General features: G+C 39.4%; 1 protein-coding gene across 1 annotated transcript in view; it reads left to right on the top strand.

Annotated features, from left to right (window-relative positions):
• slc2a8 (solute carrier family 2 member 8) overlaps window positions 1–11,408 on the top strand; it is a 29,017-nt gene extending 17,609 nt beyond the window's left edge. Inside the window, exons 5-10 of the mRNA XM_043720242.2 lie at window positions 1,564–1,775; window positions 4,024–4,173; window positions 5,621–5,729; window positions 7,004–7,171; window positions 8,692–8,837; window positions 10,399–11,408. Of these exons, the coding sequence (XP_043576177.2) occupies window positions 1,564–1,775; window positions 4,024–4,173; window positions 5,621–5,729; window positions 7,004–7,171; window positions 8,692–8,837; window positions 10,399–10,539 (926 nt within the window). The 3' untranslated portion in view covers window positions 10,540–11,408. The remainder of the gene's footprint in view (window positions 1–1,563; window positions 1,776–4,023; window positions 4,174–5,620; window positions 5,730–7,003; window positions 7,172–8,691; window positions 8,838–10,398) is intronic.
• Window positions 11,409–15,199: the final 3,791 nt, after the last annotated feature.

Below are 15,199 nucleotides of genomic sequence, written 5' to 3'. Positions count from 1 at the left end.
GGGGTTTGGCTGAGATGCTTGGTGAACCATTCCCTAAGTTTATGTTTGGTCTCCCCGATGTAGAGAAGACCACATCGGCAGCATCTGATGCAGTAAACTACGTTGGAGAAGAGGCACGTGAATGTCTGGGCCTTGGATGGAGATGAGGGGGTGGTGTACCGGCAAGTTTTGCATCTTTTCCGATTGCAGAGGAAGGTACCTGGGTGGGGGTGTTCAGGAGGGGGATTGGTGGGGAGAGTGGTACAAACCAAGGACTGTCTAAGAGAACAGTTCATGCGGAAGGCAGGGAGGGGAAGATGTTCCTGTTGGGGTCTAGTTGGAGTTGGTGGAATTGTTTCAGGATGATGCGTTAATTGTGGAGACTGTTGGGGGAGGTAGATGAGGACAACAGGGACTGTACCTTTTTAATTTGCGTGTGGAGGGGGTGCTTTAGAGTGGTGGAACAGGGAATGGAGGTGGAATAGTGGAGGGCTGTTTGGATGACAGGGAGGAAAAACACGTTGCTTGATATATGTGGACATCTGGGATGCTTGGGAGTGGAATGTCTCCTTGTCTGAGCGAAGGTGGAGGAATTGGGAAAATGGAATGGAGTTCTTGCAGGATAGGTAGTTATGGGAATCTGTGGGTTTGTGGAAAACGTCCATCTGGAGATGGAAATGGTGAGGTCAAGGAAAGGGAGAGGTGTCCGAGATGGACCAAGTTAATTTGAGGGCGGGGTGGAAGTTGTGGGCAAGTCTATTAAATGTTAGAGTTGAAGGGCTGAGGAGGTCACGATGGTCAGAGAGCTGGAGGTCTGTTAGGCAGAATTCTCAGCCACTCACTTTTACTGTGGCAATACATAGCACTGACAGTGAATACTGTCTGGGCAGAGGAACGTGTTTACAATAGAAATGATTTGCATTTAATTGGCATTTTGCTTGGATGCTTTTGATGTGGTAGTCATTTTGGGCTTAAATACCTGACTTGTGGCTATTTGAAGAGCTGACTTCACTCTGCGATTACAATAAAGGGAAAATGTATACATGTGGACTGATATGCACCTGATGGCTAATTTATAACAGTATGCAGCATGAGGTCATCAAGTGGTAATATTAAAATACACACAATCTGAAATAGATGCATGTATATGATCTATCTTGTAGGTTTGCTTTGACTGTTGCCATTGCTGTATAACCACAGTTAGATCACTCAAAGTTTGGGAACAACTTATTTTTCTGCTCACAATTAGTAATTAAAACGGATGTATTATTTTGGAGCCTGGATCTTGTTTCTGATCTAACCTCCTGTAAACATGTAATTTCAGAGTAAAAGTACACCACATGGCACTCAACCTACTCTGCCATTCAGTAAGATCATGGCTAATCTTGGTCCTTGGTTTGGGGGGGAGGGGGTCCTTATCTCTGTTAAGTTGGTGATTTCTTTACTTCTAGATTCTCCTGCAAGAAACATTCTTTCCACATCCACCCTGTCAAGACCTCTCAAGGATAACCAGTATTGCAGTAGCTCAACTATTTTATTGATTACCAGTGGTAACTACATCATGGCTTGTTTTAATTTCCCCAGGAATGGTCTTGACCTGGTATTGGCTTGCTGTGTTATGTTCCTTACCACCAACCCTGATGGTCGTACTAATGTGCTTCATGCCAGAAACTCCACGGTACCTGCTTAGAAAGAACGAACATGCTGAAGCACTAAGGGTCCTGGCTTGGCTGAGAGGACCTGAAGTAGATTCTGAATGGGAATGCAGACAGATTGAAGGAAATTGTGATGAGCAGGTAATTGAACTGAGCGAAGCCTGAACCTTTTTAAGTGGTTGTTTAAACTTTGAAATTCAAACTGCTTTACCCCAACCTTTCCTCCGTCTCCTTCCCCTGCCTTTCACCTGGCACTTCTTGTAAATAACTGCAAGATTTTTTGTTTTATATCATAGACCATAATGAGTGAGCGATGAGACCAATTGACATGATAGCTTGTCACTTGAATTTAAAACCAAATGGCCTACAGTGGGTTTTTTATTTTCTTGACAAGCAGTGTCCTTTTCGTCAAAGGGCAGTGCTGCATGATCTGGTTAGAACGTAGAACAACATCTGCCCTCTGTTGCGGCGACCTGTGAACTATTCTCAGTTCGTCCCCCTAAAATATTCCATCATCCAAGGATTGTTTAAATCTCCCTAATGTGGCTGAGTTGACTACATTGGCAGGTGGGGCATTCCACGCCCTTACCACACTCTACGTAAAAAACCTGCCTCGGGCATCTGTCTTAACTACAAATTGAAGGGTGATAGATTTATGCCCCCCCTTGTACAAGCTGACATCATCCTAGGAAAAAGACTTTCACTGTCTACCCTGTCTAATCCTCTGATCATCTTGTATGTCTCTATCAAATCCCCTCCAATCGCCTTTCCTATGGGAACAGACCCAAGTCTCTTAGCCTTTGCTCATAAGACCTTCCCTCCAAACCAGGTAACATTCTGGTAAATCTCCTCTGCACCTTTTCCAATGCTTCCACATCCTTCCTGAAATATGGCGACCAGAACTGTCCACAATATTCCTATAGAAAGCTTTCGGGTTCTCCTTTATTCTATTTGCTAAAGACTGCTCATGGTCCTTTCTTTGCTCTTCTTAACTCTCTTTAAATCCTTCCTAGCTGATCTGTAACTCGCCACATCTGAACCATCTAGCCTCATCAACACAGAAGCCTCCTTCTGCTTAACAAGAGATGCAATTCTATAGTAAAGCTTGGTTCCCTTACCTTATCACTTTATCCCTGCCTAACAGGGATACCTATCAAGGACACGCAAAATCTGTTCCTTAAACCAGCTCCACATTTCCATTGTCTGCATCCCCTGCATTTTGCTACCCCATTCTATGCATCCTCATTCTTGCCTAATTGCATTATATCTTTTTCTCTTCCCTTTTTTTTTGAAACCTCAACACTTATCTCCTGACTGCGGTAGTGCTTATTTTTCCCCAGCACTCATGTTGTATGTGTGTAGGTGTGAGATACGGTGAAAGACAACAGGTGTACCAATCTTTATTCAGTTTCCACCACCAGGAAGAAAGAAAACACCCAAGTGGCCAGTGACAAGCAGTGCCCTTCACATCAAAGGGCAATGCTGTGTGATCAAACAGTGAGGGGGATGGCAGGGATTAAATCAGATTAGAGTTGGAGGGGGAAATGCTCTGTTATGTAGTGTGAAGTTAGATTAGATTCCATTCCCTACAGTATGGAAATAGGCCCTTTGGTCCTGGCCTACAGTGTTTGATTATAGATGGGAAATGAGATTAATTTAGATCACCTGCGTATTGTTTGTTTCACAAATTATAGATATTGGCCCAAATTTGAGCAATGGTATGAAACAAGGGATTTCTGGTGAAACGTGCCTCTTAACATGCAATTGTGTTTAATGAGGATTTCTGTCATAGAGCTGCAATGATGATCAAGCAGTAAATGAAAGTTTTGTTTGTTGTATTAAAAGTGTGGTTTAAAACAGAAGCTAAAAGCTTTTCACCCTCAGTAAATTTAATTATTTTGCCCTACCTTGGAAAATTTGGCAATTAATCACACTTGGATAGCAATCACAATACTATTCCATAGTTTCAATAGGTAGATCAATTGTTCTGTTGTTATTCAGATTGATACTGAAAATCCCCTTCCACCTCCTCAAGCAAAGCTTACACTTTTTTTTAGTATTTCTAACAGCAATGTATAAGCTAAATTTCTCTCAAAAATAATTGATATCATTCCCAGCTTTTTGGGGGAGTGGTTGGGAAGGCATTGGGTCTAGATCATAGAGTCTGTACTGAAGTAGTAAATGACAGACTCAGGAATTCTGTGTTCATCTACACTTGTACGAAATGTTGAAGTTATGGCCCAATTCAGAAGTGCATTGACAGTGCATGCAGACTGTTTGCTTTTAAAACTGTATACATTTTGAGCAATGTTAGATACTGTAACAGCTATGTCAGTTTGATTTAATTATATTTTAACTGGTTGTTATGTCTTTTCTACTTTGTTCCTAGGATACCAAGTTTGCACTTTCAGAGCTAAAAAATCCAGCAATTTACAAGCCTTTACTTATAGGAATATCTATGATGTTATTTCAGCAGTTAAGTGGAATCAATGCAGTGATGTTTTATGCTGAAAGCATCTTTGAAGAAGCAAATTTTAAGGTAATAAAGTTGTATAATTAGAGATAATATATTCCTGTTTTAAATTAACTGTGTTCAGCAATCAACTTTTCAGACTTTGATCAAAAGGTTTGCACTTTTAAGACATTCAGTTATTACCATAGTGCTTAAAAATGACAAGCAGTCAACATTCTTACATCCTTTATATTAAGAGTCTGAATAAATGCAAGTTATTCTTGATTGACCTGAGTGGTTTATAAGTAACTTCAGTTAGGGCAGTGACTTTTGAAAGCACAGCCAAGATAACAAATATGCATGAGTCATAAAAGACAAACTCTCAATTAAATAGTGCAGTAAAAACACTGTTCTTATTGGACAACCACTGATAATCAGGAAAAAGGCACTAATCACCTCATCACTAACAGTAGGTGTCCATTGCAAAGGAACTTCTAAGTGCATTGTTTAACATCTACATAAAATAGTCAACGAGATAAGATGACCTGTCTTGATCATCCCTGATTTTTTATGCCTTCCATGATTGTTGGGTGTATTTTCAGCTCTCAAGGGCCTAAGCTCTGAGCTTACCTCTCTTGAATTCTCCACCTGTCAACCGTTTAAGGTGCTTCTCAAAACTTACCTTCTGACCAAGCTGTTGGTATCTCATCTGAATGACACTGTGACCTGGTGTCAAATTTTGTTTTGTGATGCTCCTGTGAGGCACTTGGGGTGTTCCATTGTATTAGAGGTGCTGTGTAAAATACAAGTTGTTCTTCATGTTCCATTGTCTTTGCATATCAGTTTTACTGAAGATAAGCAATAAAGGGTAGCCCAGCCAGCAAAGCCCACGTTCCTTCAATTTCTTTTAAAACTACATGTGATTTCAACTCTGATAAATGAGCAATGATCATCATTGAAGTTCCCCCCTCTGTTATTTAATTTGTTGATTAATTTCTTAACTCCATGCTAGCTACATACTGTACTTTAAGCCCTGATGGTACAATTAGCCATGAGTTAAACTGTCAGTAACCCCAGGTTATGCAATGTTCTGACAGAACCTCATATGTGGTTTTGATATGCTGTCAAACCACGTCATCTGTTTCTTTTCCCTTTTTCTTTTCTCCCCCTCTTTTTCCTCCTCCCCCCCCCAACTTCCAACTTGTAAATATCATCAGAAACATCCAGTGCCTGGCTTACTTTAAATCACCTAACAACATTCTCATTTAAGTTGTGAAGTCACCTGTTCCTGCTTGTGGAACAGATTATGTTCTTTGTCTTGACAAGAGTCACCTGTTGAGTGGAGTCAGAAAAGAGTATAATTTAGCCCGGTCTTCAGAACAACATCACTCAAGTCATAAAAGTTACCAAGAATTGTAAGTAATAAACTTTGAGGGAATTGAATAGGAATGTTTATAGTCACTTCTAGGCAGTTCTAATAATCTTTTATCCTTAGAATGGCAACCGTTATTTTGTTCCTGCTGTTCTCTTTCAGAACAGCAGTGAGGGCTCTGTCATAGTTGGTGTTGTTCAGGTAGTTTTCACAGCTGTGGCTGCACTCATCATGGACAAAGCAGGGAGAAAACTTCTCCTGGCCGTATCAGGTGAGCCCATTTCCTTTACTTTTTAAAAGAAAGAACTTCAGTTTATTCCAAACTCAGGATAAGCACAAGTTTAAAACTGAAGTGGCAGCATGATCTGTAAAAAAAAAAGTAAACAAAAAAAAAAACCAAAGAACTGTGGCTACTGGAAATCAGAAACAAATGCAGAAATTGCTCGATAAACCCAACAGGTCTGGCAGCAGCTGAGGACAGAAATCAGAGTTAATGTTTCAGGTCAAGTTCTGAGGAAGGGTCACAGGACCTGTTTTGCTGGCATTGCAAGCTGTTTAAATGTGCAATAAAACAAAACTTTCAGAACAACAGTGCAGCCTTGGCAATCTGAAAATGAACTTGATCAAAGCTGGAGTCATTGCTCATGTGTTATTGGACCTAGACGTTATTACTGATTCAAACTTGATGCCAGATTGTTTACAATTACGTACATTTACTGTCTGAAGTCAGAAGCTGTAGTAGTATAGTTGCATAATCTGAGACCACTCACCACAACACATCCCTACCAGGACAGTTAATTCTGCATCTTTTTTTCTCGAGTCCTTGGTAGGTGTCCAAGGTTTTCTGCTGATTTACCCAACTTAAAATGCTGTTCCCCAACTACCATGCCATGGTAGATCTTAAAAAGAAAATAGCATTGACTTTTTCTTGCCCCATGGATTTGATATCCGTCGGAGCAACAGAGCAAAAATGTATGTGCAAGAATTAGATACTGGTACAGCAGTTATGGGAAGGAGTGTTTAAAACCATGGAATAGCAAATAAGTTTGGGACTGTCTCTAGATTTTAGTCTGTCGTTCAGGTAGACTTGTCCTAAATTCACCTCCGATTTATTTGTTTTAAGGTAGTACATAGGATAGAAGTGATATAATTGCAGAGAATCTGAAACCCTGACATTATGATTTCACTTCTCAATCTTCCCACTGTTTAGCAGCCCTTGAAAATGTAGGCCGACAATTTTAGACTGTTTCCCTGTAACTGATTGATTTACTTCAGAGATGCATCAGTGAAACTCCTTTGTCACCTGATTATATAGCCCCGTCCTCCTGCACGTGCCCAGTGTATGCAGGCACTGCATGGATGTACATTTGTGCCATAAATCAAAGTGTAACACAGCTCCATGTCGTCTTGGCAGCAAGAACAATGCAGAAACCACCAGAAATTTCAGCTTTATTGGGATTATGGAAATTCCAGGCTGTTGTTGTTTTAAAATTACTTGTAAGGTTGAAACTAGCCAATGATTTGCTATTTTTTGCTTATTTACAGCATTTATCATGTCCGTCAGTACAGCATTGTTTGGGGTATATTTTAAAATCTGGCAAGTGAATACCAACAACTCCTCACTACATAAGGCAGACATTTTAACTGTTGAAAATCCAGTTTCTGAGGCTCCAACATGGCTACCTCTCGTCTGTCTTGTCGTCTTTATAACAGGTAAATTTAATACTACTTGCGATAATTCTTCAGTGTCTCATCTAAACACACTCATGAAAGCATTTTAGTAATTTGAATCTGAAACTCTGATAAGGATTGCAGCTAGGGATTTTTTTTTCATATTCCTGCTACCTGGATCACTGAAAAACCACTGCTTTCATTGTATCATCTGATATGTGTGGCATTTTGAAGTTATAGTCCCTGCTACCTGCTCATGAGAGATTTGTCACCCTGCCGGTATTGAAAGGAAAGCTTCAGTGAAACCGATATGATGCCATTTATTAGCAAAATGCATATGTAGAGTCAGCTTCAGTCTCATCCATCTACTAAGATGCCACTCGCTCAGCTTTGCCCAAGTATTTGGGCAGAGTGATACTGGCTGACTATTATATAACATTGCAAAACCCGCCACGAGAAAACGGTGTTTCTTGCCGAGAATGCCAGACTGGCAAGCCGTGCAGCAAGGGATGCCATATTGAGGCAAGGGAGCAGAGAGATGCAGCTAGGGTGGTGGTGCTTAAATTCCCTAGCAGTAAGGATGGGGTGGGGGAGCAGCAGTCTGAAGATTCTATCACAGCACGATGTCAATGCTGTGCTAGCCATCTTGCCATTGGCAGCACATAATCCATTATCATCTGCCTCTTCCAGCATAATTCAGGTTGGTTAATGGCAAGTGCTCTTAAAGGATCAGAAATAAGCACTACAGCCTCTTAATTCTGCTCTGCCATTTAATGTGACTGTCACTACTTTCAGCAACATCTCCACTCTCCTGCCCAAACATCAGGTCCCTTCATTACCTTAGAGGTCATAAGGTTTTGAACTAGCCTTGAATATATTCAATAGATGAAAGAAATTCAGCCCAACCTATTTTTGTAAATGAGTTCCCTGAATGTAGGATCATTGACCCGGTCAGCATTTATTGCCCATTTTCATGTGCTTGTGAGAAGTTGGTAGTAAGCCACTTTATTTGAAAACTACCCTGTTTTGCAGTTTCCAGGGGAATAACCGTGTTGTTGTTGGTTTTGAGTCACAGGCCAGACAAGCAAAGATTTCCTTCCCTAAATGGCATTAACAATCCAGATGTGTTTTCAAGACAGTCCCTTAATTTTATGGTCACCATTGCCAGTACTGTCTCTACCTTGAAGGTTTTGGTGAACTTGCCTTCAGCCATCCAGTGAATTTATCTACAGGTCATTTATCCTGGCTTCTGGGTTGCCAATCCAGTAAAATAACCATGTCACTGTATCTTTGGAATTGATTGCTTTCAAAGATTCACAGTCCTGAGTGAAGAAATAATGCCATGTCTCATTCCTGACCCCTTATCTTGACACTGCTAGATTTGCTATAGATGAGACCAAACTCAACATGAACTGTAAATATCCTTGGGCAATTGGGATGGTGGGAGGCAGGAAAGCTGTATTTGGGAACCTATTGAAAATTAGAATATAACGGTAAATGTCCTTTTTTGCAATGTTTATAAGTTACAACCTTTGTTTAAAAAGACAAAATGATCACCTCAGGTTTTGCGCTTGGTTGTGGCCCTATTCCATGGTTGGTGATGTCAGAAATATTTCCAGTCAGGGCGAGAGGCATAGCAAGTGGAGCCTGTGTCCTGACAAACTGGTCAACAGCATTTTTGGTAACCAAGGAATTCCATGACCTTGTTGTAAGTATGACACTTCCTATTTGAGTAACTATCGAAAGTGTAGTAAACAAGAATTTAGTGTCAGGTTAAGTTGACAAGGCAGTTTCTCAGTATTCCATACAGAGAATTGATAATTGTTTCTGAACATCAGATATAAAAGGTTATACTTATACCTCTCTGCAGTTGTGATTCTTCTTACGTGGGATATTGGCATCACTGACAAGGCCGGCATTTGCCCATTCCTAATCACTTTGAACTGTCTGATTCTGAATTGTCCAGGCCTGAGATGGTCTGGAGAGCCAATGACATTTCATTAGGATTCAGAGACACACATAGGCCAGAACCATGTCAGTGTGGTAGATGGCCTTCCCTAAAGGACATTGCACCAGTTGGGTTTTTATGACAATCAGTAATGATTACATGGTTGCTGTTAGTCTATCTTATTTAATTCCAGATTTTACCATCTGCCATAGTGCGATTCAAACCCATATCCCAGAGCTCTGGATTGCCAGCCTAGTAATGTTGCCATCATACCATCATCTTCTCTTTGTTTTTAATGCCTTTAACCTCATTCTGATTAATGTATCTTTTGACTCTTTAAAATCGGTACATCATAAATAGGAACAGGAGTTGGCCATTTAGTCCCTCGAGCCTGTTCCAGCCAATGGCCTAGTTAACTGTGTCTTCAAATGCGCACACTTCTGCCTGTCTCCCGTAAACACCGACAACAAGGGTACAAGGGAGATAAACAGCTTCCATTCTCTTGAAGAGAATTTTGAAAATTAAATAACCCTATGAAAAATGAAATTCCTGTTCCTCTCCATCTTAAACGGAACATCCTTCATTTGCCTCCTTCTATCAGATTCATGGGGAAATATCCTCTCAGTATTTATCATATCAAACCCATTTAGAATCTTGTGTTTTATTAGGAGCATGGCATTCTTCAAAACTCAAATTCCAAGCAGCCTACTCAGACCTTCCTCACAAGATGACCCCTTCATCTCAGGAGTCAACTTGGTGAATGTTCTCTGAACTTTCCTCATGCAAAGATATCCCCCTTTAAGTAAAAAGTCCAAACCTGTCCGCCTCACTAATGCTCTCTACAGTTGTGGCAAGCCTTCCCTATTGTTTACCCTCCTAATTCGGGGCTGTCCCTGCAGGCTAACTTGAGATTCACAAATGAGGATCTACAAATCCTTTGTACCACAGATTTCTTCCATTTGATTAATAATGTTTTTCTATTCTTTGTCAGCTGGTGGAGATTATTGCACATTTTGGAGATAGCTTTGATTGTTGCAAAAACGTTTCTCGAAGTTGATGTTAGTGGATTATTTGAAATCTTTAACTAAAGCTAAACTGAAAAAGTCAGCAGATAAATTTATACTTGGAAGTAAAGCAGGATCTTATAAGGATGAGCTACTTTATATGATCCAACATTTAGAGCTAGAAAAAAATGAAATGTGAAATTGGGATTAACTATGTTGTAGTTAGAAATAAAAGCATAGAGTATTAATTTGTTCATTTTATATATTTAAATAACTTTTTTACCAGAAAATCTCAAATTATTCCTTTTTTGTTTCAGGAGAACATAACCCAGTATGGGACCTTCTGGCTCTTTTCAAGTTTCTGTTTCATGAACCTGCTCTTCACCATTTTCTTTGTCCCTGAAACAAAAGGGAGAACACTAGAAGAGATTGAGGCCCATTTTAAAGCAACTACTTAAGGGCAGTTAAATGAATCACTTATTTTTTAATGCTGCTTTTATTCAATGTTGTATACCTGTGATTATATACAGATCATTTAAAGTGGTAATTAAGCAGTACCAAAACCTGGGCCCTCCTGATATTGCACCTGTCAATATCATCATCATAGTTTATTCCCCTGCATCGGTTCCCTGCTCATCTTCCCCCTTGCTTCATTTTAACGTGAAACAAAACTTCTAGGGTCAGGAGAAGACCTAGGCACTGCACCAGTATACATCAAAACAGAAGATTGGACCCAAGTAAATGTAGTACTGTACAGCTGATTAATATGTTTTAAGTTTTAAAATTTTATCTTGATTTGTTTTGACAGTTCATGGTCACTACAGCAAGGCAGGTTTGTGAGTAATTTGGTGGAAAAATTCCAACTGGCAAATATTGTATACAAAGTTATTTGGGGTAATTTGGGGGACCTGTGTAATCTGGAACTAGCAAATGAGAAATCTGTTTACATTTCTCCCCATTCCCTACTGTCCAAAGTCAAAATTGCCACTTTGGTGTCCACAGCATACTTGTTAAAACGAGTAACAAGACCAATTATCAAAGCAGCCACTTCATGCAAACCTAACTTTTAAAAATGCACAATTATCATACAATTTTAAATTGAAGAAAATTGACAAGGTTATTTGTTCCTGGTTGCTTTGATATGTTTTAGTTTTAAGAGATTACATCCTTGGATTTTCCATTTTTAACCTATTTAACATACTACCTCACTGAATAATGTAGCATACTGTTAATTCCATGTTTACCTTGTTAGAAAATGTGAATTATAAAATACTTTTTAAAATGTTGAATTTTTTGCCATTATTGTAATAAATTGAACATAATGGAATCTAAGTTGTATATCTACTCCAATTCACTAATTAGATATTGCTTTTCCTGATCCAAGCACAAGTACAACTTGGCAACTGTGGTTATTTCATTGAAGATTGGGATTTTACTGCTTTTAATCAACAAAAAATAATGCTATATCTTGATGACATAACTCTCACAATCCATATCAAGTTGAGTAGAACGGTTCAGGTAACAATTTGCCAACTAGAAGAGTGTGTGTTTTGGTTAGATGACAAGTGTATGTGTAAGGTTGAAGATGATAAAGTGTCTTTCTTTTCATTCCCCAAAGGTAATGTTTGTGTGATAGACTCAGGAAAGATTGGATGTTTCATGATCCATCTTACATGGACAGTATTCCAATATTTAATTTACACCTCACCAACAACCACTAATAGTGACACAAGGAAAGGAATTTTCATCCGAACACTGGCACAATAAGTGATTCGGAGTAGGTGGAGTAAAGAAATGTACTGGCCATAAATGTGCTGTTACTTGTTTTATAGGGAGCTTTGCTGTGTTTTTGACAAATCTTAGATCACCTCTAAATCTAATTCAAACAATTTAATATTGCAAGCTATTCAAACTAATTTTTTCAAGCAACCATCATAAAGCAGATTATGTAATATCTTAAAAAAACTTCACGGAAATAACAAGCTATTGGGACTGTTGCTGTGAAGAGAAAAAGGAAGTTGTCTAATGACTTGTCAACCCATCACTTAGGATAGATAAAATTATCAGCTCAGTTAGTGAATTGATTTCCCTTACTGTGAGTCAGAAAGTATACCATTACCATTCAGCCTTAGCTGCACTAAAGTCACAAAACAGAAACATTAAAACCTCATTTCTCAGTGTAATTATCTTCTCAAATAAGCAAATTAAGATAATATGTAGGTGCAGCCAGTTTTTAAAAATGTTATCCAGTTTTATGGTGTTAGATTTTAGTGACCCTGCCCCCCCCCCCCTCAGTCTGTGAGTACATGCTGTATTTCAACTAAGCAATTCAGTACAAAATCAAAAGGCTGCAGATATTCAATCTACACACTAAAAACAGAACATGCTGGAAATACTTAGCAGGCTGGGCAGCATCTGTGAAGGAAGCAGTTAACATTTCTGGTCATGAATGGTTATTTTTAATCTGAAATATTAAGCATAATTTTTGTCTTCAAAACCAGTTATCTACTCAGGCTCTAAGCCAGTCACTACTCCATAGTTAGAATGTTTTAAGAGTCTAAACTGAGTGAGGGGTGGGGGAACCTGCACAGACTGCCTTGCTAACTATTTCCGGCATTTCTGCTTGGGCTTTCACTCATTTCTGATCAGACCTGCAGAAAAGACAATGGACATGAGTAGCCAGAAGTAAAGATTAAAGGCATCTGCCCATCTTACTCGAGGAATTAAACATGCCCTGCAATGTCTATTTGAGTTTTAGTACTGAGGAAGTGTTGCATTGACAGAAATGTATTACGTATGCTCTCTCTTACTCTGGGCTGTTGGCATAAATCAAAAACTAAGTGAACGTGTGGTTGAGGGAAGTGAAAAGTTGTATTCCTCAATGGCCTATTTATTGCATCACATATGGTTCAGCTACTCTTCTGTTAATTTGATAGTCAAAACAAATAGTTTATAAAATGTTTTGCTCGTTAGATGTTCTAGAGTTTAAAAACATTTAGTTGTTATGGACCAGAGCAAGCCCCCTTCAAATATATCAAGAAGATAGCCAAGACCCTGACTTTTTCTTATGCAAGTGCAACACGGTGGCTCAGTGGTTAGCACTGCTGCCTCACAGCACCAGGGACCCAGGTTCAATTCCCACCCCTGGCAACTGTGAGTGTGGAGTTTGCACATTCTTCCCCCTGTCTGCGTGGGTTTCCTCTGGGTGCTCCGGTTTCCTCCACAGTCCAAAAGATATGCCGGTTAGGTAAATTGGCCATGCTAAATTGCCTGTAGTGTTAGGTGTAAGGGAATGGGTCTGGGTGGGTTGCTCTTTGGAGGGTCGGTGTGGACTTGTTGGGCCGAAGAGCCTGTTTCCATACTGTAGGTCATCTAATCCAAAGGCACATGTAAAATGCTGTGTTCCAAATGCAATTCAATTGGTTACACTATTCAGCTTTAAGCAAGGCACACTTAACCATTAACAGTTAAATTACAAACCAGAAGAACTAGTCTAACTTTAATTCTATTGGAAAGCTTAACAGGATAGTAGGTTATTTAACTACGAAGCAGCTGCTGTTCCAATATAGTAACATCTCATAAGCACACCCTTGGCAAAGGCAAATTCAGTAAAGTAGATGGTGTCACATGCGATATTTCTTCAGTCCAGGAGGAAAGAGCATCAGGAGAAAGTTCTGGAAGAGTAAGTGTTTTGCTGTAGCAGGGAGAGCTGTATGGCAGCTTCGAAACCCCAACAACTGCTGAAAGCTAAACTAAAACCCTGGTTGTGCACGAGCCTGACCACCCATTCGTGCTGCTTCTGTTGTTCCAACCTTTTAAGAAAAACCCAAAGTCTTCCTACTTAGCTTGGAAGGGAAAGCTCAGACCTTTGACTCAAAACCTCTCCATTTAAGAAAAACCACATCAAAGTATACCATGATCATGTGGTCCCAGCCTGCCAGTGGTGTACTTGGGGCTGTCAGCGGGTGTTCAGGTTCTAATTTTATTATTTCCCCTTGACCTTTACTTAAAGTATGTAAAATATGAACATGGAAGAACATCTAATTAAAATTTAATCACTTTTAAAGCATGGTGAGATCAGAGTCCTTTTTATACTCAAGGTAATGCCACTCACTGAAGAAGTAATCAGTTTTGGTGAGTCTTGGTTTGACTTCAAATGAAAGCTTATGCTTTTCACAGATCCAAGCAGTCTGTCATGGTCAAACAGGCTACCCTATTGTTCATGTTTCTACTGTCACTTCACAAAGGATTATGTTGATGCTCTTTCCATAATGTATCACTGCTCAACAACTCATGCATTCAGCTGTGCAATTTTCCAGGCTGTCCACATTAATGTCAGATTGTGAGAAGATATCTTTGTTTCTGCTGTTCTCTGTGCTTAACTATTCCCAGTTCCTGTACCAGCTATTCCTCGCACTCTTATCATGGCTCACAGCTGTATACTCAGTGTAATTTGTATACAAAACTGGTGCTCCTTTTGTCATAAAAGTGGAGAGTTTGTGGGTCATTTTGCAAACCAGTTGGGGTAAAAGAAATGTCCTATTTGATGGATCTGAAGTGTTGAAAGTGGAATTGGTCAAGCCATAAAAGGTTATCAACTGTGTCCTAAGCAGAAGGATGCTGGCTAGTTTCTAAATAATTACTTCTACAAGAGTAATACATCAGTTCATCCTAGTTGCATCCTAAATAAATGTGAAAAAGTCAATTTTTAATTGATTATTTTACTGACTTTTTGATCAGTTATTTTTCACAAATCAATGTTTCTTTTCAAACTACTTGACCGAATAAATCATCTCTGGGATAGCTTCACTTCAATCCTCTTTACAATGCTGTAGGTTTAAGAAGAGGTGCTTCAGGAAAATAGGCTGGCTCATATTAGAGAAGCTGAAACGGAGACCTCACTTTCTCCTCATATTAGAGAAGCACCAGTAAATTGAAAATATAGGAAACAACTTTGCACTCAAGTCACACTAGCTTCTTCAAGAATGTGTTTTTGTGGAATGTCTCAGTAATTTTGATCTGCATCACTTAGTCTGAACTACTTAGCAATGTGCAGGTTTATTGATTAAACAGATAACTTCTAACTAATGCACATAGGTTTCAGCGAAACCTGTCAGG

Source organism: Chiloscyllium plagiosum, unplaced genomic scaffold (genome assembly GCF_037043375.1).
Source record: "Chiloscyllium plagiosum isolate Xiang-an unplaced genomic scaffold, Cpla_swu_hap1 HiC_scaffold_21, whole genome shotgun sequence".
NCBI classification, from domain to species: Eukaryota; Metazoa; Chordata; class Chondrichthyes; order Orectolobiformes; family Hemiscylliidae; genus Chiloscyllium; species Chiloscyllium plagiosum.
The sequence above is the reverse complement of the archived record's forward strand: the minus strand, read 5'-3'. Positions and strand labels throughout refer to the sequence as shown.